Source organism: Parasteatoda tepidariorum, chromosome X1 (genome assembly GCF_043381705.1).
Source record: "Parasteatoda tepidariorum isolate YZ-2023 chromosome X1, CAS_Ptep_4.0, whole genome shotgun sequence".
Lineage (NCBI taxonomy): Eukaryota > Metazoa > Arthropoda > Arachnida > Araneae > Theridiidae > Parasteatoda > Parasteatoda tepidariorum.
In genome coordinates this window covers 54,730,866-54,753,653 of record NC_092214.1, presented here as the reverse complement: position 1 = coordinate 54,753,653, position 22,788 = coordinate 54,730,866, and the positions used below count along the sequence as shown (strand labels likewise).

At 28.1% G+C, this 22,788-nt stretch overlaps 1 protein-coding gene across 5 annotated transcripts in view; it reads left to right on the top strand.

The window, feature by feature from the left end:
• LOC107450097 (Branched chain amino acid transaminase) overlaps positions 1 to 21,210 on the top strand; it is a 36,020-nt gene extending 14,810 nt beyond the window's left edge. For all 5 annotated transcript variants that reach the window (XM_043042139.2, XM_071187959.1, XM_043042137.2 and 2 more), the window contains 9 exons: positions 556 to 762; positions 2,816 to 2,926; positions 4,011 to 4,130; positions 7,511 to 7,674; positions 13,224 to 13,366; positions 16,164 to 16,249; positions 17,087 to 17,155; positions 19,800 to 19,946; positions 21,049 to 21,210. In XM_043042139.2, coding sequence (XP_042898073.1) covers positions 652 to 762; positions 2,816 to 2,926; positions 4,011 to 4,130; positions 7,511 to 7,674; positions 13,224 to 13,366; positions 16,164 to 16,249; positions 17,087 to 17,155; positions 19,800 to 19,946; positions 21,049 to 21,090 — 993 coding nt within the window. In that variant the 5' untranslated portion in view covers positions 556 to 651 and the 3' untranslated portion in view covers positions 21,091 to 21,210. The remainder of the gene's footprint in view (positions 1 to 555; positions 763 to 2,815; positions 2,927 to 4,010; positions 4,131 to 7,510; positions 7,675 to 13,223; positions 13,367 to 16,163; positions 16,250 to 17,086; positions 17,156 to 19,799; positions 19,947 to 21,048) is intronic.
• Positions 21,211 to 22,788: the final 1,578 nt, after the last annotated feature.

The window sequence follows — 22,788 nt, the reverse complement described above, 5'->3', positions numbered from 1 at the left end:
TACTCCTTTACTACTATTTTACTTCTGAACTAAATTATTATATTGATTGATTTTTATTAATAATATTTTTGATTAAATTTTGGTATAGTTTATTACAACAGTCTCTCCTTGGCAAAAGAAATGTTTTACATATAATAAATTCTATCAATTTGTAGATTAACAGTGCGAAATTTAACATGTAGGTAGATGTCGACTTTCATAAGTAACTGAAAGCTAGATTTTTCAAAATCTTTTATATTTTCCCAAGTAAGGTTATAAAAAGAAATAACTAATTAGACTTACATAGTTTTTTATTTCTTTTAATTAGTTTATAAACTGAGAACTTTGATTTTTTTTTTTTTTTTAAAGTTTTAACAAGTTGTATCTTTAAGCATAAAATTAACTATTTAGCATAAACATGATTAATGTAGTGTAACAAAGTGTGAGTGATGCTTGATACCACCTGGAAGAAAACTAATGCACCATAATTGTTATTTTTTTATTAGATAATTTCAAAATTTAATGAAGTATATTAACTCTATAATGTTATGAAGTTGTTCTGATTATTTTTTCTAGTTTTCAGATTTACAAATTAACTATGTGGATGAAAAGAAAAAATCACCAAAACCTGATGAAAATAATCTACTTTTTGGAAAAGTATTTAGTGATCACATGTTAGAAATTGAATGGTCAGAAGAAAATGGCTGGGGTAAACCAATAATAGGACCAATTCATAACTTAAACCTTCATCCTGCTTGTAAAGTTTTTCACTATGCTCAAGAGGTAATTGCATGTCTGTCCTTCATTTAGGTTTCATTCTCTTGTAAACTTGCTTCAAGCTAGTTTCAATCTAGGACCATGTTTAGATCTAATCAGGGCTGATTGTGCTCTGGAAAAAATCCGGATTTCCGGAATTTTTGCTAACAGTGATCCGGAAGTTTCCTGAGTTCGAAGGTCCAGACGTTTCAAAAAATCATTGATCACAGAAGTTTCCGAAAATCAAATTTTCATAGGTGGAACTTAAAAACACAGTTTATTTTATTTGTTTGTAAGGGCGAGCTGGAAAGATACTTCATAAGTTTATATTCATGATTAATATTCGTTTTTTATCAGTAAATAGTTATAATCATAAACTCAAGAAAGAGGCATATTTGTAAATTTTAATTACTTCTCCAGATNGAACTTAAAAACACAGTTTATTTTATTTGTTTGTAAGGGCGAGCTGGAAAGATACTTCATAAGTTTATATTCATGATTAATATTCGTTTTTTATCAGTAAATAGTTATAATCATAAACTCAGGAAAGAGACATATTTGTAAATTTTAATTACTTCTCCAGATCATCATAGGTATGTGTAAATGGTATAGGTATGTGTAAAATTTTAAATATATTTTAAGTAAACTAAGAAATATTGAGAAAAAGGAAAAAAACCTTGTTTAAATTTTTTTCTGATTTTTCAAATTAAACTTCTTTTTTTTTTAACTCAAGAAATTTTCCGGAATTTTGTCTTGGGCTCACAATTACCCCCTGTCTAATGATCTAAAATTTATTGTATTTATTTTTTTAAAATGGTTAAGTAAGCTGAAATCTTAAACGCAAGCATTTGGGCAATTACACGAAAAAGTAAAGGAAAATTTCAATCTTTAGCCGATTTGACATACTTTATGTAATTTTAAGGCTAACTTGATTTTGATTTGCCTTTAATTAGTTCTTCCATTCTCAACTGAAAACTCATGGTTCAATTTTTTCAAGATGTATGTGAAAATTTGGCCTTAATTATTCACTCGATTTTAATGTTAATGTCATCACTTGCATTTTTTCTGCTATGAGCTTTTATCTTTCCCTGAGTTGTATTGTTAGGTTTGAGTATTGTTAACCCATCAACTTAATTCTGGTAGTAACTAAACAACTTAAATAGTAGGTGAACATTTTTGTAGCTTATTTATCATTAATATTTTTATAATTAATGTTTATTAATTTAAGAATCTGCAAAATTTAATAAAATTAAGTTATGAAATGTTTTTTTTCTCTATTAAAACTTATTATTTATCATGTAATGGAAAATTAGATCATTGAAAACTGGTTGCTATTATTGTGGTATAAAAAAAAAGATATGCTGATTTACATTTAATTTTTCTGACTCTCTACATAATAGTTAAGTATCTACACCTCTTGGCTACCTACTGATGTCATTGCAAAAAAAATTGGCTTTGTTTATGTCTTTTTATATTTAAAATGGCTCCATAAATTTAAACTTTTGCTGTCTATAGAATATACTGTCTTCAAATTCTTAATACAAAAAATGTGAAAGTGACTGTAAATTAAAAACCATAAAATGTTGGGGAAAACAATATATGTAAAAATCAAGAAAATTCAAATATTTACTGATGACTGCTTGAAATATGAGAGTGGAAAAAGTAAACATCCTTTACCATCTATGCATTGAAGATCTGACAGTATTGAAGATAGGCTACTAAGTGTTCATGGAATTCATAATCTGGTTACAAATATCTTAATATTTAAGGAAATTATGTTGAAATGTAGATTGAACACAGTATGAAGAATTAGCTTCAACTTTGTTACTTATATCTATAAGTAATACAGATAAAATAAACTCGATGATTATATAAACTTACATGTTATTAATTTCAAAAAGCTGTTTGCTTAAAATCATACTTTGTAATTTATGACAAATTCTAAATCTATTTGAATTTAATGAATTATTCTAAATCTAAGTTTGTAAATTTTGTCAAGTTTATTTATTCGCATAATTTTGTGTTATAGATTCATGTTTCATGTGTATTATTTTTTATTCCAGTTATTTATTCTTTGCAGCTCTTTGAAGGATTGAAAGCATATCGAAGCAAAAATGATAAAATATTACTCTTCAGGCCTGATTTAAATATCAAACGATTGCTTACAACTGCTGAACGGGCTTCTTTCCCCGTAAGTGTCAGGAAATTTCTCTTTTCAGTATTTGTGCTAAGCATATGATTATGCAGTTGATTTTATGAAAGTGTTCATGAAATTCAGTTAATTTTAACTATTTTTTACGAACTTTTTGAACAGTAAATAAAATTTGTTGATACTTCAAAAAGTCCAATTTTATGTTGCTAAACTGCTTGACTGATATAGAAAAAACTCTCATCAAAAAATAAAATTCTGAAGCCCAAGTAATTTTTCTTAAATTTGTTGCTGATAACTTAATGTGAAGTCCATTTCTATAAAACAGCTATTCTGTTAAGTGTCAGGCAAAGTTCTATGTGAATTTTTGGTGCTGTTCAAGCATCAAAAATTTCTCGGACACTTTTAAGATCAAAGAATTACAACCCCTTTAAGCTGCTAATATTCAACAAGCCAAATGGCTTGATGATTTTGACAAAGGTTTGAAAACCTGAAGGGTGCTTAATTGGAAGAAACATGCATCTGATAGATTCTGATGAGGAGGAAACTTTTGGGATGGCCCTGGGCTGTAGGGATGAAATGATAATGTGTGAAACTGTATTATACTTCTGAAAATAATTTAAAATGTAACAGCCATTCAATATATATATATATGTACTATTAAGACTTTGTTGACAGGCTGTTTTACACAAAAACTGTCATTCATGTCACCTGCTATTTCGTTGCAGAATATGAAAGTAAATTAAAACATTCTAAATTATGACTATAGCTTTTGCAATAGTCTATTTCATCCTGGCTTTCATAAATTGAAATGAATATTGCAAGTGCAATGAGGAATTAATTTGTCAACGGCCAATAACGCTTGGACAATATAAGTTAACTCATCATCGTTCAACTATGTGTTAGGGAAAAAATGTGATTTTAATTTACAAAAATATTTTTTTAATTGATTTTCTTAAATTTAAGAATTTTGTACCATCTTGGTTTCTAAAGTGTATCAGTTGTAAATTCAGAGTTACATGTTCCTTATTTTTAGTTTTTGAAAATTTTTGTATTGGTCTCTAAAATATGTTCTGTATTATATTAAAACAGTTGCCCTATGTTAAAACAAACTACTTTTTTTAAGGTTTTTGATGAAAATGAATTTTTGAAATGCCTCAAGAAATTAGTTAGCATTGATAAAACATGGGTACCTCACAAAAAATTATCTTCTTTGTACATTAGGCCTACTTTTATTGGAATTGAAGTAAGTAATAAAAATACGGTACAGAACCTCATATCCGGAAACCAAAAAACCGGAACGAAATTCAATACATTTTCCCGCCATTTTTTTTAAAAACGTTTTTTTTTCCTCATAAGACTTTAGGATTTTTCTTTCTTTTTTAAAAGATGTTTACTTTACCATCATTTCAAGAATAATCATTAGTTCCCTAAACTGTCAAGAGAAGTAAGAGTGTTGTACTAAATATCATCAATCATTCCCTTCCTTACCCCCTACATACAGTTGTTTCTTATCAATCATAGCTCAGTGAAAAAGGGTGACTCATTGAACACCTGTTTTCTTATTTTCTGGCCTTTAAGCAGGGGGAGTCATCATGTCTGTTGATTGCTTAGTTAAGGAGAGTTAAAACAAATAATTTTATTTGTCTTCTTTGATTCTTAGAAATCTCTGAAAGTACTCCCTACAAGGACTGCAGAACTCCTATTATCTCTGTGGCCCTGCTTTTTCTCTTGTTATTTCCTACTTTTTCTTATTTTTTTAAAAATTATCTTTCATTTCTGCTATTCCCCCTTTGAACATAGTGACAGCCAAAGAAAGGGGAATAATGACTCAAGGTCAAGTACAGTATAGGACCCAAAATCCAGCATTCACGGGACCGACGAAATTCCGTATTGCAGATCTCTTCCAGTAGTTCCAATATGGCGCCGTCATATAACGATATTTCAATTATGCTGTTAATTTTAGAAAAATCAATAAATTTAGCAAAGTTTCAGTTGTAGATTCTGATGGGGTGAATTTAATACTGTCCCATCATAGGAAATTTCAATAATTAAAATAATAAATTTCCTTAATTAAAATAATCATCTATATAATATAATCAAGAAGAAATAGTCCGAAGAAGAAATAATTCTAGATGAAATAATCCGAATCCTCCTAAAAAGAAATAATCATACGGCGCGAGGTTTCTTTCTTTTACATAACATTTTGTTTTAACAAAAAACACCTTGTTGAAAAAAATAAGCTGACAAGGAACTGCAAAAAAAAGAAACAATTAATGCTACGAAACTAACAATGAATAACTACAAAAAAGAAGCAAACAACTATACTGTAAACTAACGTGATTTCATTTACTTCATTTTCATAATGAAGTAAAAAATGGAGAGGATGGTTTTGTCCTGACACAGACAATGACGAAATAGAAAAAAGAGGCAGAAGATGGAGCCCATCTCCCCACCCCCTTTTTTTTTCTTCTTCCAATTTACCTTTTTTGTTCATTTTATATTAAGCCTGTATACATTTTTATTTCATTATTTTTTTTCTCCTTTTTATCTTATTAAGCTTATGTGTATTTATCGTTTTCTCTTTCTTTTCTTTAATTTTTTTAGTAGGGTTTGACAATTAAATAAAGGGCGTTTTGTAGCGATTCGGAAAACCTGAAAAATCAGTTATCCGGAATAGCTATGGTCCCGATCGTTCCGGATAATAGGTTCTCTACTGTACTTCTTTTATAGTTAGTAAATTAAATACCTTAGTTTAATTTATTGCTTATACTCAATATCCTAAATTGGAATGTAGAAAAATAATAGTCATTTAGTGTATATTATTTAGTATAAGTAGGTATGTTAGAGTGCATATAGTTTATTTCAGAAATTCTTTTCTTTCTTTTTGAAAAGACGTCAACTGTAGAGATATTTTTTGGTCACGTTGGTCATTGTGCTTGAAATTTGCATTTAATTACTTTAATCAGAGAAAGGTTTTTTTTTTTTTTTGCAAAAGGAAATTTTAAAGATTACAGAAAAAGAAATAGTTAAAAAAAATATGAAATTTTAAAATTTATTCTAATTGAAAGATATTTACAACAAATAAGTCTAAGTAAAATATTATGTCTGTTGCTTATTTCTGAGAAATTGATCTATTTCCAGGTAATTAAAATTTAAATATACTAATTTTTAGTAAAATATAGTATTTAAGTAATTAAATCAATTTGTGGTGAGTGTTCTAGAACTCTTAGGTACCATATTGATTTTTTTCTATTTTAACTTTGTTATATTCTTAGCACTCTTTAGTTTTGAAATGTAACCTAGTATCGATGCATCTAGCTCTTAGGGCCATTAAACACTTGGTTCAATCTCATGTGTTTCTTTTTTTTTTTTACTCCACATTACTTCCCTGAAATAAGTCTGGATTTTCAATTCGTTTTATGTAGACTAAGCAAATGTGCTATACTTTTATTTTAATTGTAAATCTTTCTAACATATTATATAAAATTTTATAATTTGTTTAGTGATTTGATAAAAAAAACAACTTATGCTTAACTTCTTTGTTACCTTAGTCCACTTGTGGGCCTTCGCTTCTTAGCCTCTAAAAACACTTGATAAGAAAATTTATAGTTTTACTCTCATTTCCTCACTGAAACATTTGTAAACGTTTAAGCTTTCTGGGGATTCCAATAGATGCAGAAGATTTAAGTTATATGGGTAGAATAAAATAAACAGAAGTGGTTTTCAAAAAATGATGCTAAATCCATGCACACAAAAACACATATTTTTAAATATTATATAATTTAGTTATTCTAAAAATAATTATTTTTCTTTTGACTGAGTAGTTGTGTGATCTGTATGAAGCTTTTAAATTTATATTTACTTAATATTTGAAAATAATACAGTCAAGAATATGTAGGTCCACGTATGTGCCTTGGTACATATGGTGAAATTTATGACTAATATAATTATAGTCAAGTAAAATTTAATAGTATTATAAGTATTTAATTTTATATCAATTTAGATAATATTTTTATGTATATTTTAATTTATTGTTTTATATTAAGGTACATGCATACATTTAATAACTTTGAATTTTTGTGTTTTTTCCATAATTTTGAAATTTTACCCCCAAGAATTAAATATTTTTTTATAATTGATATTAGATTCTTTTCAATAGTTATTTATTGCTTTCTTTGCAGAATTAAAATATTTCTGAAATTGAGATTTAATGCAGCATTGCATTGTACTTTATATTAAACTTGGTATTTTAAATTTTTTTTTTCTACATTAATATTAAATTTATTCATTATTGTATTTAAATAGACCATAATACAGCGATATGTATGTTTATTCCTATTTTAGAATAGAAAAAAAAAAACTAATATTTTAATTTACTACTTGAAATATTTATATTCTTTTACTTAGTTAAAACCTGAGGTCCACAGATGTGTACCTAAAATTATTTGCCCCTGGCAGTATAATTTATATTTTATCTTATGACTTTGGCTGTAAAATATTTTTTGTTATACTCCTTTATACTTTAATAGAGAAGATGTTAAAGCATAATTGATGTTTTGTAATATGACTTTTTGTATTTAATTTTTGTCATTATGAATTATGCATTAGTATCTTTTACTCTAGCCCTCATTAGGAATTGGGTCTTCTAAAAAAGCATTACTTTTTGTCATTACTGGACCTGTTGGTTCATATTATGAAATAGGTGAAGAGAAACCAGTTTCTCTTTTGGCTGATCCAAGTTTTGTTAGAGCTTGGCCTGGAGGTGTTGGCAGTAAAAAAATGGGATGGTATGTAATTTTCCTTTACTATTAAATTTTGTCATCTAATAGTTCCTTTTGCTAAAATTGCTTTTCAGTGACTTTTAATTGGTTATTAAAATTAGCAAAAGCTGTTATATTTTTGCTGTTATAAATAAGGAAATTTGCAAAAATTAAGAAAAAAATAATGCAAGGAATTTAATTTAAATAATCAAAAAATTAGGGGGCTTGAATTAATTTCAGTTCTAAGTTTATTGAAATTCCAGATTTTTTTCCTAAAAAAATTGGTTTTGTAATTATTTTTTTTTTTTAAATTAATCCAAATCTAATAGCCAGTGTAATATTTTGTAATGCATTATATGTATAAAAACAAGGTGTGAATGAAAAATTAATAATAAATTCTATGTTAACAATTACAAAAGTCAGAGAAATTTTATAAAATTAGTGTGGAAAAGTCAAGAAATTTAAGTGTTTGTTGCCACCCTGGAGATAGTCCTTACAGGGAAATTCTTAAGTAAACAATGCATGATTTGCGCTCAATATGGATACATGAATCTTGTTCCTTCCCTCAAGGAGTGTTTTAATTTATTTGAAGTAAGATGTTTAGAAGGACAAACTTAAATATTATAATCTGAGCTGCAATGGCTCAGGGGATAGAACGTTCGCCTTCTAATGAAGTGAACCACGGATCGATCCCGGCGATGACTGGTCGATATGAATTCCGCATCCGTTTTCCACCGACCTCAGTTCTGACATGGAATATTCTCAGTGGTAGACGGATCATGGGGTTAATCCCATTACCGTCAGGCTAACCGTGGGAGGTTCTCGTGCTCTTCCTCTCCATGTGGAGCAGATTTGGGTTAGTTCCATCATAAAGTTTACCACAAGGGCAAATTTCTCCCAATACTTGATCCAGGAGTTCCCTGTCTTCTGGATTGGGTTCAAAATTACAAGGCTACGTAGTTGGAACATTAGTAGTCGTAAACCCAAAAATTGGGTCAGCTGTTTAATATAAAATATTATAATCTAGACAAGTGTGGTATTGTTTCTTGTATGTATATTTTTAGGTTAAATTGAATGACATTACATTCAAGTTGGTAGGACAAGTAGTTCAGAAGCTGTACAAAAATATGTTGATAGAAAGTATAAAAAAGTATAGAATTTGACTAAGCATACTTATGCATCTTAAATACTTTTTTAGGCAAATGAAACTTTAATTATGTATTTTTATGCTGAATTTATTTAAACAGAAATAAAGTTGATAAGACTAGTTCACTACTTAGTTTTTATGCATAAAAAATACAGTTTTGTACTTAAACATACTTACCCACATATCTGATATTACTACATAGAGGAAAAAAAAATCCTATATACTGTTTTACAGGGAATTGAATAAGACCAAAAATCAAGTCAATAGGACCAATAATATGAAATTTATGAGATTTTCAGATATTAAAATTATAATTCACTTATACTTTTTAATGAATAAATACTCTTATAACTTGAACTATCTATTTACTTTTGGCTCTTTGGACCTAGCTTTAAAATTTATGTGAGAAACAATGCTTCACTTAATGTTGATAGTAATGGGAAGCACATAAAGATGTTAAAGTACAAATGTTCTACTTTTTATTCATAAAACCCATAACTGTTGTGGCTTCTTAACTATTAGTTCTATCGACATGGTTTTGGTGGCATTCAATACTTAAAAAGCATATAGGATCCTATACATCATCTCTTATCTATCTAGCAATGTTAGAAGTGTAGATGGGTATGAGAACAAACCTGTCAAGGAATATGTAGCAAGAGGTTTCCTTCAGGCATTAGGTCATAAGTCTAACAGTAAGATTTGAATACTTGTATGTAATGTATTGCATATCAGGAGTGATTGTATTCTGGGTTTACCCCGGAATTCCGGGTTTTTCGTATCACCCCTCCTGGTCTAGAAACTAGAAGCAGTGCAAGTAATTTTATCTTGAATCTGCGTATCTCAAAACCATTGATTCACGGGCTTCTGCAAAGCAAAACTTATAATCCGACAAAATTTTTACTGTAATCAAAAATTTAAAGTAAGATTAAAGAGTTCTGCAATCTAAAATTTACATTTTGAAACTTTTGCTAAATCATGTTGAATCGTTTTCATACGTGATTCTTCCTCTAGTTGAATTTTTTGTTGTTGGATTTTCACTGTTATTTGAAACTACGTTAGAATCCGCTAATGTTGAGATTCATATTCATGCGATTTTAATATCAAACATCGATTTTCATATTTATCCGATTTAACCCTTTCGCACCAGACAGACATGTGCTGTCCCAGTCTGGAAAAATTTTGATATTATGCCTGGGACAACTTATGTCCCAGATACTGAAAAACATCTAGGACCGAAAATAACGTAACGCTGGGCCTCCAAACTGATTCTAAGGCTGTCTCAATCGTTCTGAGTTCATAAATTTCTCATCTTAATCGTACCCGATCTAATCAAGCGAACGACAACTCTTGAGGTTGCTCAGTTGATAATTCAAATTTTTTATGTCAATTTATTCATTTCGTTCTAACACTTGCCCCTTACATTTTTACACAAAATTTTTCAGATATTTCTCCCATTTTCTTTCCTTCTTCTGATGAAGAGTTGAAAGAGAATTTATATTGACAACAAGTTGAGACACCTCACTTATATTAGTGACTCTTCTGAAACTGAAAACTCCTCATTAGAGATTAGAGGAAAGCAGCGGGAGCTGAGTCTACATTACAGGTTTATTAACAAATACAGTGGTGGCCAAAAGTGTGGACACTTTTGAAAGTTTCATGTTTTTCAACTTTGTGTGCTTGTAGAATATATTAATTTTCACTTAAATGCAAACGTTTATATATCAAATTGAAGGTAATTTAATGTAGAATTTAATAATAAATACAGTATTACAATATCTGTATTACAAAAAAAGTTATGCAATTAATAGTAAGATCTATCTTAGATTTGCATTTTTTTAAAGTGATACTTACACAATCAATACTTAGTAGGATAACCCTTATTTTTTAAGACAGCTTCACAGCGTCTTTTCATCGAGTGAACGAGTGTTTGGAGTTCATCTTTCGTAATCACATGGTGCCAAGAATCAATTATAGCTTCACTTAGTTGTCTTTTATTGGATGGACGTTTTTTTCGTACAAGAATTTTCAAACGTCGCCACAAATTTTCAATTGGATTGAGATCAGGGCTGTTTCCTGGCCATGGTAATATATCTATGCCTTTATTTTGAAAGCATGCTTTGCATACTTTTGCTGTGTGGCATGGAGCTGAATCCTGCTGAAAAATAAATGGTTCGTTGTTGGGGAAGAGATCCCTGATGGAAGGTATCAATTTTGGTTTCAGGACAGTTTCGATGTATTTTTTGGCATTCAGGATGCCAAATCAGGCCGAAAAAAATGCACAAGTGCTACTACCGATAGAAAAATTAAATGGCTATGCCTTCAAGATAGAAAAATGTCATCAGATGCCATTAGATGTGAAATGAATGCAGCTGGTATTGCAGTAAGTTCAAGAACAATAAGAAGAAGGTTATCAGGATTTGGACTACAAGCTAGAATTCCAAGGAAAAAACCATATTTAAATCAAAAGCAACGCGAAAAACGAGTTAAGTCGGCAAAAGAACACATTAAATGGTCAGAAAATCAATGGAAGCAAGTAATCTGGAGTGATGAGAGTAAAATATCGCTCTTTGGAAGTGATGGTAGAAAATACGTGAGACGTAGAGTAGGTGAAGCGCTTCATCCTGATTGCATTGAAGCAACTACTAAAAATCCAACAAATGTCATGATATGGGCATGTATGTCTGTAGATGGTGTGGGCCGAATTCAAGTGATTGATGGCATCCTGAATGCCAAAAAATATGTCGAAACTGCCCTGCTTTCGTAGAGAAAAACTCAGTAAGATAAGTTTCCAGAACAAGAGATAAAAAAAAATATTCCTTAATAACTTCAGTTAAAATTAATGAATTATTAAGGCACATTAAATATTGATAATTGATCATCTGAAAATTTATTTTAAAATAGCAAGCACTTATATTATCATTTACAAGAAAAAAATGGCATTTTTTCTCATTTTTTTAAAACTTTATATATTAATGAGTAGTAATTTTGTTGCAACTTTCAATTCACAACAGAAGAATTATTTAATGAATGTGATAAATTTGTCCCCCTTTTTATTTGTCTACAATTAGATCGAATTAATTTTTAATATATTGTAACGTGGAAGTTTCGAATTCTGCATTTCTGTAATCACTTTTCCACAAGCACTACCATAGTAAATCTGCATTTCATTTTTTTTGCAATTAATTTTCCATTTTCTTTTTTTGGCATATATTGCTGTTGATTTTGTCATGATTTTTTAAAATCACTATTTCATTATGATACGGAAAATTCAAATCACGCTCCAGAATATTCACTATTTAACAAATTTTTTTCAATCAAATTTTCGGCAGTATGAATGGTATATAAACTGATATCTTGTCATCGAGTGTTTGCATGTAAGATATTCAGGGTTTTTCACTTAGTGTCACAATCACCCCTGGTATATACAATAGATTGTATATATAATTCATGAAAAACAGAAAAAATTAAATTTAAAATAATTTGTAGTTTTTTAACTAAAGCTTTACTTATGCATTTACTTCTATGTTATACTTTACTTCTATAAACTAGGATCTAATTTTTGTATTTCTTTTTAAATCTAATAAATTATTTACTATTAGTTAATTGTGTGGATCCAATGATTGTATTTTTCCAACTTTAATTGATACACAACACTGATAATAAATAAAATAGCTTAGTTATATTACCTTATAGGTAATACTTAGTTAAGCTTTTATTTTTCTTAAATTCCTTTGCATTGTAAGTTTCTATACTTTATGTGAAACATAATTTCAATTCAAAGAGAAAATGTTTAAATATTAAAAATCTAAGTTTTTGTGCAAAAAATAAAAAAGATTTAAAAAATTACATAGTTGTTAACATTTTGTATGTGATATGTCCATTACTCACTTGTAAAATATCAAAGTAGTCTAATTGTTCCCAAAAATGCTCAGAGATAATGCTTGCAATTTCAACTAAAACTCTTGTATTCACTTAACTGTGGTAGGGAGATAAATAATTCTGGATCTTAAATTAAACCTGTAAAAATAAATAATATACAGATAATTTTAGTAATATTGAATGCAAGATCCATAATGAATTAAATTGAAAAAATTACTTTCAAAAAGTAATGTATTTAAGTTTAATCAAATACAAAGTATTTTTAGTTACTTTAAAGTTATTGTGTACAGAAAAGTTTCTATTTTAAGCTAAAAAAAAAAAAAAATTTTTTTTAAATCTGAAACTAAAATTTGGTTCTGTGAAACTATTTAACTTAACATCCTGTAATATTGAATGTTAAAATAAGCTTTAAAATGTTTAGACTTGGAATAACTTGCATATATCACTGATTGTTGTTGATTAACTGTAACTTTTGATTTCAATTTTTTATAACTTTAAATTTTCACGACCTATGGTTAAGTTGCAACTATAATAGTTCATTTTTTGGCAGTAATTATGCACCTACTCTATATGTACAAAAAGTTGCCGAAAAACAAAATTTTCAACAAGTTCTTTGGCTGTTTGGTGAAGATCATCAACTGGCTGAAGTTGGAACTATGAATATATTTGTATACTTAATAAACTCAAATGGAGGTTAGTTTTATCATAGTTATTAAAAATATGAATATTCTGAAATGCTATGCATTATTATTATTTAGAATTTGTATTTTAAACATTGTTTAACAATAGATATAAATGCATACCTTCCAACATTTTGTGATCTTAGCATAGTAATTTTACCAACGGTAGAAAACAAAAGCAACTAAACTAAATTAGTCTTATGAAACTTTTACAAAAAATTAAATACAATGACATTTGGCAATCTAATCTTTCATGTTTAAATTTTTGTTAAAATTATTTGTATGTAGCGGTGAGCAAAATTCTTATAATTCTAATTTCAAATATTAATATGTAATATTAATATGTGAGGAAAATAAGCTGAAAATAGTGCTTTTGAACCCCTATGCCAAAAAATTTGCAATAAATTTTTAGCAATTACTTTGGGTATTATACATTATAATTGTTGTAAATTTTGTAAGCTTAGCTGAAATATTTATGGAAATATGGATATTTTTATAAAAAAAAAAACTTTTTTTTGTTATAACTTTAAAAATATTCAATAAAATTAAGCAAAATATTTGGAGAAATTTAAAATTAAATACTAAATTGCTTTAAAATGTGAGAAAAATTTGTTTAAAACTGCACAAGATAGGAGTAATTGAAGTAGTTATTTTATACTGCACAAGTGCAGGAAAATTTTTAATTTGTTTTTTTTCCTTCTTAATTTTGTAGTGAATAATATTTGGAAACTAATAAAAAATCTGATTTGAATATTTTGAAAATTTAAAGCCATTTTCTAAGTTTTCGTACTTTTTTNTTAAAAAGTTTCACAGTTTTTAAAAAAACTCAAAATGATAAGGAGTTTTCCACAAATTTTATTTTGTACTATTTAGCAAGATTTATTAAAAATGACACATGCATTATTGGGGATCATCCCATTTAAGTATGTTTTCTTTCCCCATACAATCATATTTTGGTGTATGAATGTTTATTGTAAAGTATTATAATTCGTTATGTAATCTGAACCTGATCAGCATGCCGCACCTTTATGCTTGATTGATAGCCAATGATGGGAGAGAAAATAAGGAGGAAATAAATTATAATAAGGAGGAAAATAAGGAGGAAATAAATTTTACAATAAGGAGGACAAATAAGGAGGAAATATATTTTTCTTCTCTACCTACCCACCTTAATGAATAATGGGAATTTCCCCTTCTTGCTTGAATTGTTCCAATTCAAAATGGGGGAGAGAGCAATTAATATTTTCAAAACTGTCAAATTTTTTTCTACATTTTAAGCAATATTTTTTTTTCTAATATTTTGTTTTTGATTTAATAGATTTTCTTAGTTTTCGTACTTCTTAAAAAAAAAAAGCTAATTTTAAGCAATATTTTTTTTTTCTAATATTTTGTTTTTGATTCATTAGATATCATTTGACTACTAAAATATTATCGCCTGAAAAAATTTTATTTATTTTTTGCTTCTTAGATTCAGATTATTTATTGGATCGTTTTAAGCTTTGTTTACCTTGGGGGTCTATTATACGGAAAAATCTAATATCCGGACTTCCGAAAGTCCCACGGATTCTGAATACACGACTTTCCATTGTATATCATATAAAATTTTGGTGCTTATGTGACCAGGCATACTCCGTTGGCAACACTCTTTCAATTATTTGTCCTTTGTACTTTATTTCTATTTTTACTTACCATCTTGATGTTTACCTTGTAAATCCCTAAGCTATTTCATGGTTTTCCCTCCTTTTCTTTCAACTTTTATTTTTAAACATATTTAGTTTATAACACTTTGATTTGTGTCTTGAGTATGCAATATCATTTCAGTTTGCCAAAATATATCAAATTTTGGTGTCATTGAACTGTATTGCTTTCTTGCACATAAAACTAATTCCTATCATTTAATTGAAAAATCAAGAACGTTTTAGCATCAATTTGTTTAAGTACTATGGCGGATAAGGGTTTAAATGTATTTTTGCTAAAGCAAAAAACTTGAATAAAGTATAAATGAAAGTACTTAAATGGATGTAGTATAGTTTCAGTTCTATTAACAAGAATCTCCCTCAGTGGTGATTTTAATAGGAGAAAAACTATTTGTCGTTTTTTTCCCCTGTGAATAAGCTAAATTTCACCAATCTTAACGACCTTATTGCTGATAATAGTAGATGGCATATTTATCAAATTTTGTGTCAATGTGGTCCTCCGTATATAGGACAAACTAAATGTACCCTTGAACTTCATCTTTAAGAACATGAAAGATTCATCAAAAATCAGGACATTCACTGATGTTCTATTGCCCTACAATGTTGGAATATAAATCACAGTTTTGAGTTTTCTTTGACTAAAATCATTCAATATTACTCTTCACCTTCGGAATTTGATTTTTGGGATTCATTCTATATTTTGAAAAACTCTAATTTAGTTAATGATTTTTCTAGTATCTCGCCATTTCCCAATATTTGGAAGTCTATTTTAATTTTATCAGTTTCACCCTGGGGTTCTCGCCAAATTCCCTCTGACCTGTTTCTTATCTCCCCCTTTGTTATTTTCCTTGTTGAAACTTATCCCTCTATTCCTTTTGGTTAAACCACTTTACACATGTTTGTCTCTTTACTTCTCTACCTTCAACTGACATCAAAGACAAGGAGGAAAGTTCTTGTTTATAGGACTGAAACGATGGTATGTCCATTTATGTACTTTCATTTGTTCATTATTAATGTTTTTTGCTTTAGTCTATATAGCACAAAGTATACCCTATCCTTTGTTGGAAGTTTTACTGTTTGAAGCATGAGTGTCTAAATTTTTATCTCTTTTAGATCATGAACTTATTACACCTCCATTAGATGGTACGATTTTACCTGGAATAACACGGCAAAGTCTTTTGGATCTGGCCAATAAGTGGGTAAGCATTATTGATATCAAGGGTTCTAGACTGTGCTGATCTGTGCCAAATCAAAAGAGCTGATAGAAATTAATACAAATGTATTATTTTAGCCATTTTTGCACTAAAACACAAACTCGTTTTCCTGCTGAGAATTTCAAAAAATAGCTCTAATTTTTTTAATTAGATTGTCTTGCTTTTTTTTTCAATACATGTGGTGTTATGATGCTTAGTTCACCACGTTTCTGCCAATTTGCGGAATTTTGTGAGCTGAAGAACATTGATTCAGGAACTTTTGAGAATCAAATGTTTATATTCCGGAACAATTTTCTCAGAGTTCCTCTAATCTAAAATTTTTAATTTTTTTTAAGTCCTTAAAAATATTTTTGCTGGAAAATTTGACCTGCTTCTTTTCAAAAATTTGTTGGTTAACAAACTTAGTGTAACTTATCTGTATTTTAGAAGTTTCAGTGTGTTTTTAAATCTTTTAAAGGATTAAGAATATAATAAAGGATAAAAGATTCAAGAAATACACTGGAGTACTGCAGTGGATAGTCCAAGTATCGACTCTGTGAAATTGTACATAATTTCAGCTGATGCACTTACTCATTAAATAACCTGGAGAGAAACCAGCTTTTGTTGCTTAAACCCGGAACTCAGCTGGTTTAATTTCTCTTTTTGCTATTATTCCATATTTTTGCTATCATTTTATTATGAAGACATTTAAGTTCTATTCATGTGTAAATTTTTTCGTTTAGATTTGTTTAAAAATTTGAGATTTGTTTTGTGTAAAATTTAATTTAAAAATAAGTCTTGTTGTGTTCTAATTCATTAAATCAATGTGTTTCTTAATTTTAGGGAGAGTTCAAAGTATCTGAGAGAAACATTACTATGAAAGAAATTATTCTGGCCAAAAGGGAAAACAGGGTAATATTTCTAGTTTTGCTGTTGAAAAAATTGTGTTTAAAAATTAACCTGGTGTCAGTTATCATAGTAACAAAGCTACTTCACAAGCTGTAACTCATCAAATTTAATGAATTTAATTTCAGATAGAGGATGGTAATTTTTAAAAATTTTAATTAAATATTACATAAAATGCTTATAAATTTCTTTACTTTTTAAATCAAAAACTGAATTTTTTTTTAAATAAATTAATAAAAACAAAAATTATAAAGCTTTTAAACATTTTTATTCAAAAGTACCCAATGTGGAGAGATACATTTCAATAAAAGAATACTTACTTTGAAATAGTACTTATTAAAAACTAAACAGTTAAAGATGCCTGTTTAATTTTTTTTTAATTCAAAATGTATGTATGTTTAAAGTTACTTATTATATAAAATAGCAAAATTAATAATGTTACGCAATTAAAGCCTATACCCATTGTTTTTTTTACTCCTACTTTTAATGATTAAATTCTGTGTCTTTAAAATGTATATTGTACATCTTTCATTAACAAATATCCATTAAGCATTATTTACATAGTCATTGTCTAAATACCAACCTTTTCTGATAATCTATTATTTATTGCAAATTTGACATTGGCTAATGATGAATATTGTCATTTGTCAATTAATGACTGGAGCAAAAATAATTGACTGAGAACAAAAAAAAAATTTTTTTAACCCAAGATTGATTAATTATGGAGCTATGTTAAGAAATTATGAGGTAAAAAAGATATTTTTAAATGCATTTAAAAATCACAATTTTGAAGGGGATACTTATGTATACAATTGTTAAAAAAAATTTGTGAATAAACACTTTTTCCTAAATTTTAAAGCAATGTGCTACCTTTTGTGGAACATACACTTTTGCCCTATATGGAAAATATGTTTAAAAAAAAAAACAATTAATTAATGTATAAAATTTAGCCACTTAGATGTGGTGTATCTGTCTCTCGCCATGAAACTTCGTGTTCAATAGCCCTGATGTGCTCTAATGATCTGCCTTTTTTTTTCTTACTTGTTCACTTATCAGGGATCTGTCCAGACATTTTGTGAAAGGTCCTGTTTTTATAAAATTGTGGAAAAACTACTCATAATTTTTTAACCTAAAATTAACATTAATTCACATTCTTTCACTTTAGCATTAAGTCGCTTTATTTTTTGCATGGAATTATCTTTGATTAAACAAATTTTAGAATCGTGTACTGAAATTTTTCAATTAACTTAAAAAGTTCTAGAGATAATAGCGAAATAAGCTGGAAGTAGAATGAACATTAAGGGATCCAAACTTTGAAACGCTCTTTTGTCCAAACTATTGGGACCATATTTCCTAGATTGCGGCTACCCTTTACTTTTTATGGGGGAGAGATCCGAATCTGTCTGAAAAAAAGGTATGTGCATTCAGAGAAAGTGCATTTTTGTGTGTGAGTTTGTATTTTAAAATATCATCTGCACTTCTTAATTAGCATATTTAGGGTCACCCCTGCAAACCATTAAGATTGAGTCCTAGAAAGTAAAGATCCAATCATTAGAGCAAAAGTTATTCAGGGTGGTCCCTTATTTTTGCTGCACTGTTTAAATATGATGGTTGTAAAAGTAGTAATTCATGAGAATGCTGCATTTGGAATTTATAAATTTAATATTTGATTCCAAAGGGATTTAGCTACAAAATATAAATAAAATAAGATAATAGCAAGATCGATAAATTTACAAAATGAAGGAAATAAATAAAACCCATCATGAACAGCATTGCCTGTTCAGACTGATTTCTGTTCTGCTACATGTTAAGTCAGAGCGCTAATCACTGAAGTCATTGACTTCCGCCCAATCTAGAAGAAAAGAAAAGATGGCAGAGGAGGAAAATTTGTGGGCAGGTGTAGAGGAGGAGAGACAAAAGGAAGGGCATCAGCTAAGAATTTGCAAAAACTTTGCAATTCTTTTAGATTCGTCATGCTTTTTTTTTTTAGATTTTCGATTTACAAATCATTAATTATGAAGATAAACAACTTTGAGAACAGTGTGAAAAAAATATTTTGTGAAAGATCCGTTGATGGACCCAAATTTCATTGAAACAGACCACCTGACTTTTGTTTTTAAATCATAGTTTCTAGCACTGTTTGATTTTATTACTGTAATTATATTTTGCACGTATTTTTTCATCCTTGTTTGCCCCTGTATTGCCACATCTTGTGTCTTTGTACCTTGAATTCAATCTAACTCTATTATACCTTAGATACATAACTATTTATCTTTTTTTAGCTCTTTAAGGAACATTCTGAGAGGGGGCTTAAAGTATCAGTTCTCCATGCAATAGCAAGAGTTTGAATTTTATTATTATTAAAAATATCTAAATGACTTGAAAGGCAAATTTTTAATATTTTGCATTTTTAACAATAAGCATAGGAATCACCAATGCATATTTTGTTTAATAGTAAGTACTGTAATTTTTAGATAGTTCCTTAACAGCTTATAATTTATAATTCTACTAATTTATAACACAACCAATAATAATTGCTTTAATATTGTAGATTTCCTTTAAGGATCAGGGAATTTTTAAATATGCTTTTATATGAATATCTATTAACATAATAAATCTCCTGCATAAAATTTTTGTTTATTCGCTCTAGTTATTAGAAATGTTTGGATCAGGAACAGCTTGTGTTGTTTCTCCAGTAGGTTCGATTTCATATCTAGGCAACACCATTACAATTCCAACTATAGAATCTGCACATTCCTTGCACAGACGATTTTCAAATGAGCTTATAAACATACAGGTTAGTAAAAGTTAAAAACTCATTTTTCATCATATTTTTATTTACTATTAGCCTTTATAGAATCTTTTTTTTTTTGAAGTCTATAATTAGTTGGAGAAAAAAGGCACATCTGTGGAGAGAAGCGCTTATGGCAAATCTCGCCCTGGCGCCTTTTCTAAAATATTTATATTATCTTTCATTTGTTTTACAATTTGAAATAACAACATTGAAGTATTTAACCCTTTTGGCAATATTGTAAAAAGATTGTGTTGTATTGAAGTAAAGATAGATTAATATATAAATAAAAATGAACTATATCAATAAAATTATCTCTTTTTACTTGAAATGCATACAAGTGTATTCATAATCCTCATTGATTAGAAACAAAAAGTCTGTTTTATCATGTTTATAGATGATTCTATTGCATTTTTTCAACTGTCAATAAAAATTCTGACAAATTGTTTAATCAAGCACAATTATATTTTAAAGTTTTACAAATATAATTTGGTAACAAAAATATGCACGCACAACAAATGTATTTCTGGTTTAAAGAAAAACTAGACCATAATCAAATGATTACCCAATATTTTTTAAATCAAAACTGAAGAAAATGATTTTTTTTTAAATAATCATGCTTTGCTAACTCTTGACTGAATAGTGACAAAAATACATTCTTTAATGAGAAATAAATTAGAGGAAGTTGACGTTTTATACCTAGTTTTCAAGAATACCTAGGATTAATTAATTTGTTAACAGTGAAAAAAAGGCAAAGAGGAAAGAAATAGATCAGAATACATACTATTTAATAAAATGAAATTATGAAAATTACTCTTTGTATCAGAATGGAATAAATTCGAAATAAAGCGAAAATATTAAGCATTAACTATTGCAATCTGATTTTATAACTCAATGATTTTATTTGTTGTGGTTACTGTAATAACAAAGTCTGAACTTTCTTAATTTTCATTATACTAATTATGTTTACAAATAAAAGAATGAAACCCATCCTGATCGTTATCATAGTGTAGATTAGTTTAATTAAGAGGCTCATTATTCTCTTACAAAGTTTCAAATGTATTTTTTGAAGTTTTTTTACTGTAAATATTCACTTTTCTATTTTTAGTATGGAAACATTAAGTCTGAGTGGTCAGTTCCTGTAGATTAGTTTTCTTACATACAGAAGATTTGGTTATAAACTTAGAATCTCATCTTTATTCTGATGTTTACTTAGTTGTTTTTTATTTTTGTATTTTAATATTTTTAAATAAATTTATTTTTGTTGTAATTCTGTGTTTTTAATGTGTGACTTTTTATTTTTCTGGGCAGCATGATAGCATATGTTATCAAATTATTTTTTATGGGGAAAGAATTTTTATATTACTACCTATGTATTTTTCATTACTTTTTAGGTAATTAAACCATTACTTTTTAGGTAATAAACTAAAAATACAACACTCTATTATTAGCCAAAAAGACCATTGAGGTTAAAGGCATCACAATTTCAAGACTAATGGAATGATGGGGCCACATTTATTTCCTAGATAAGCTGGTACCACAATACTGAGAACAGTCTACTACTTCTTTTTCCTACATATTGATGACTCAGTACCTGAACTACTGTACAATCGCAGCTTGAAAATTATGTAGCTAAATGAAACATTGCAACAATTTAACGAGTCCTACTAGTTGAAATTAATAAAATAAACTGAAAGGATGGCTCTAATTTAAAGACAAAAAATAACTATCAAAACAATACCTAAAATTTTTAAAAATTGTTAAAGAAATGTTTGGTATTTTAATTGAAATATATATATATCATAAACTTGTCTTTTCCCAAAACTTAAGCCAAAGCAAAAATATAGAAACATAATTTTCTGCAAATACTACACTTTTTATAATTAAAACTAGAGAATTTTTTCATAATTAAAGAAATCTTATTAAATAATTTTCTGTGTTTTAAAGACAAGTTAAGAGTAATTTACTGAGTTGAGTGATTGACTTCTGAATGAGAAATTTACTGATATAAGAAATTCTTGTTGAAATATAATTTTAGTGGAATTCAATTAAAATAGAGAATGACTTATTGAAGTATCAATGACAAGAAGAAATGTGCCAAAACTTTAATATTCTGGGTCACTTATCTGTCAGCTAAAAGTAAAAGTGCCACTAGTTTCCATCTGAAATCATTAGTTATATATGTTATAAACTTGTGTGTTATAGAGAAAATAAGAATTTTTTTTTCAAAAATTTTCTATATATATTAAGTTTTGTACAGTGCGCGAAATAAAAAGCGGATCCCCCTGAATAACTTTTGATCTAATGGTTTGATTCTCACGTCCTAAAACAATTGCTCAAGGGGGTGACCTCAAATATGCTGATTAATAAAGGCAGATGATATTTTAATATACAATATTAAACACATCAACGTACTTTCTCTGACTAAACATACTTTTTTTTTACAGACTCTGATTTCTAGCTCCAAAGTTTGAATCCCTAAATGTTAATTTTACCTATTGCGTATTTCGCTATATCTGGAGAATTTTTGAAGCGAAATGAAAATTTTTTACACACAATTATAAAATTCGTCTATCCGAAGATAATTCCAAGCAAAAAATAACTTTTAGTAAATATTTATTATTTTATTTAAGAATGGTCGAAAAATAGTTCCTGAAAAATGGAATTTCAAAAAAAATCAGATGCTTAAAATTCAATTTCTCTGGAAATAATCGACTGATTTTTGCTCAAATTTCGTATTTTGCTAAGTAAAATTGCATTCTTTAAAATTATGCAAAAAATTGTATACCTTACAATTTAAAATTTTTTCGACCATTCTTAAATAAAATAATAAATATTTACTAAAAGT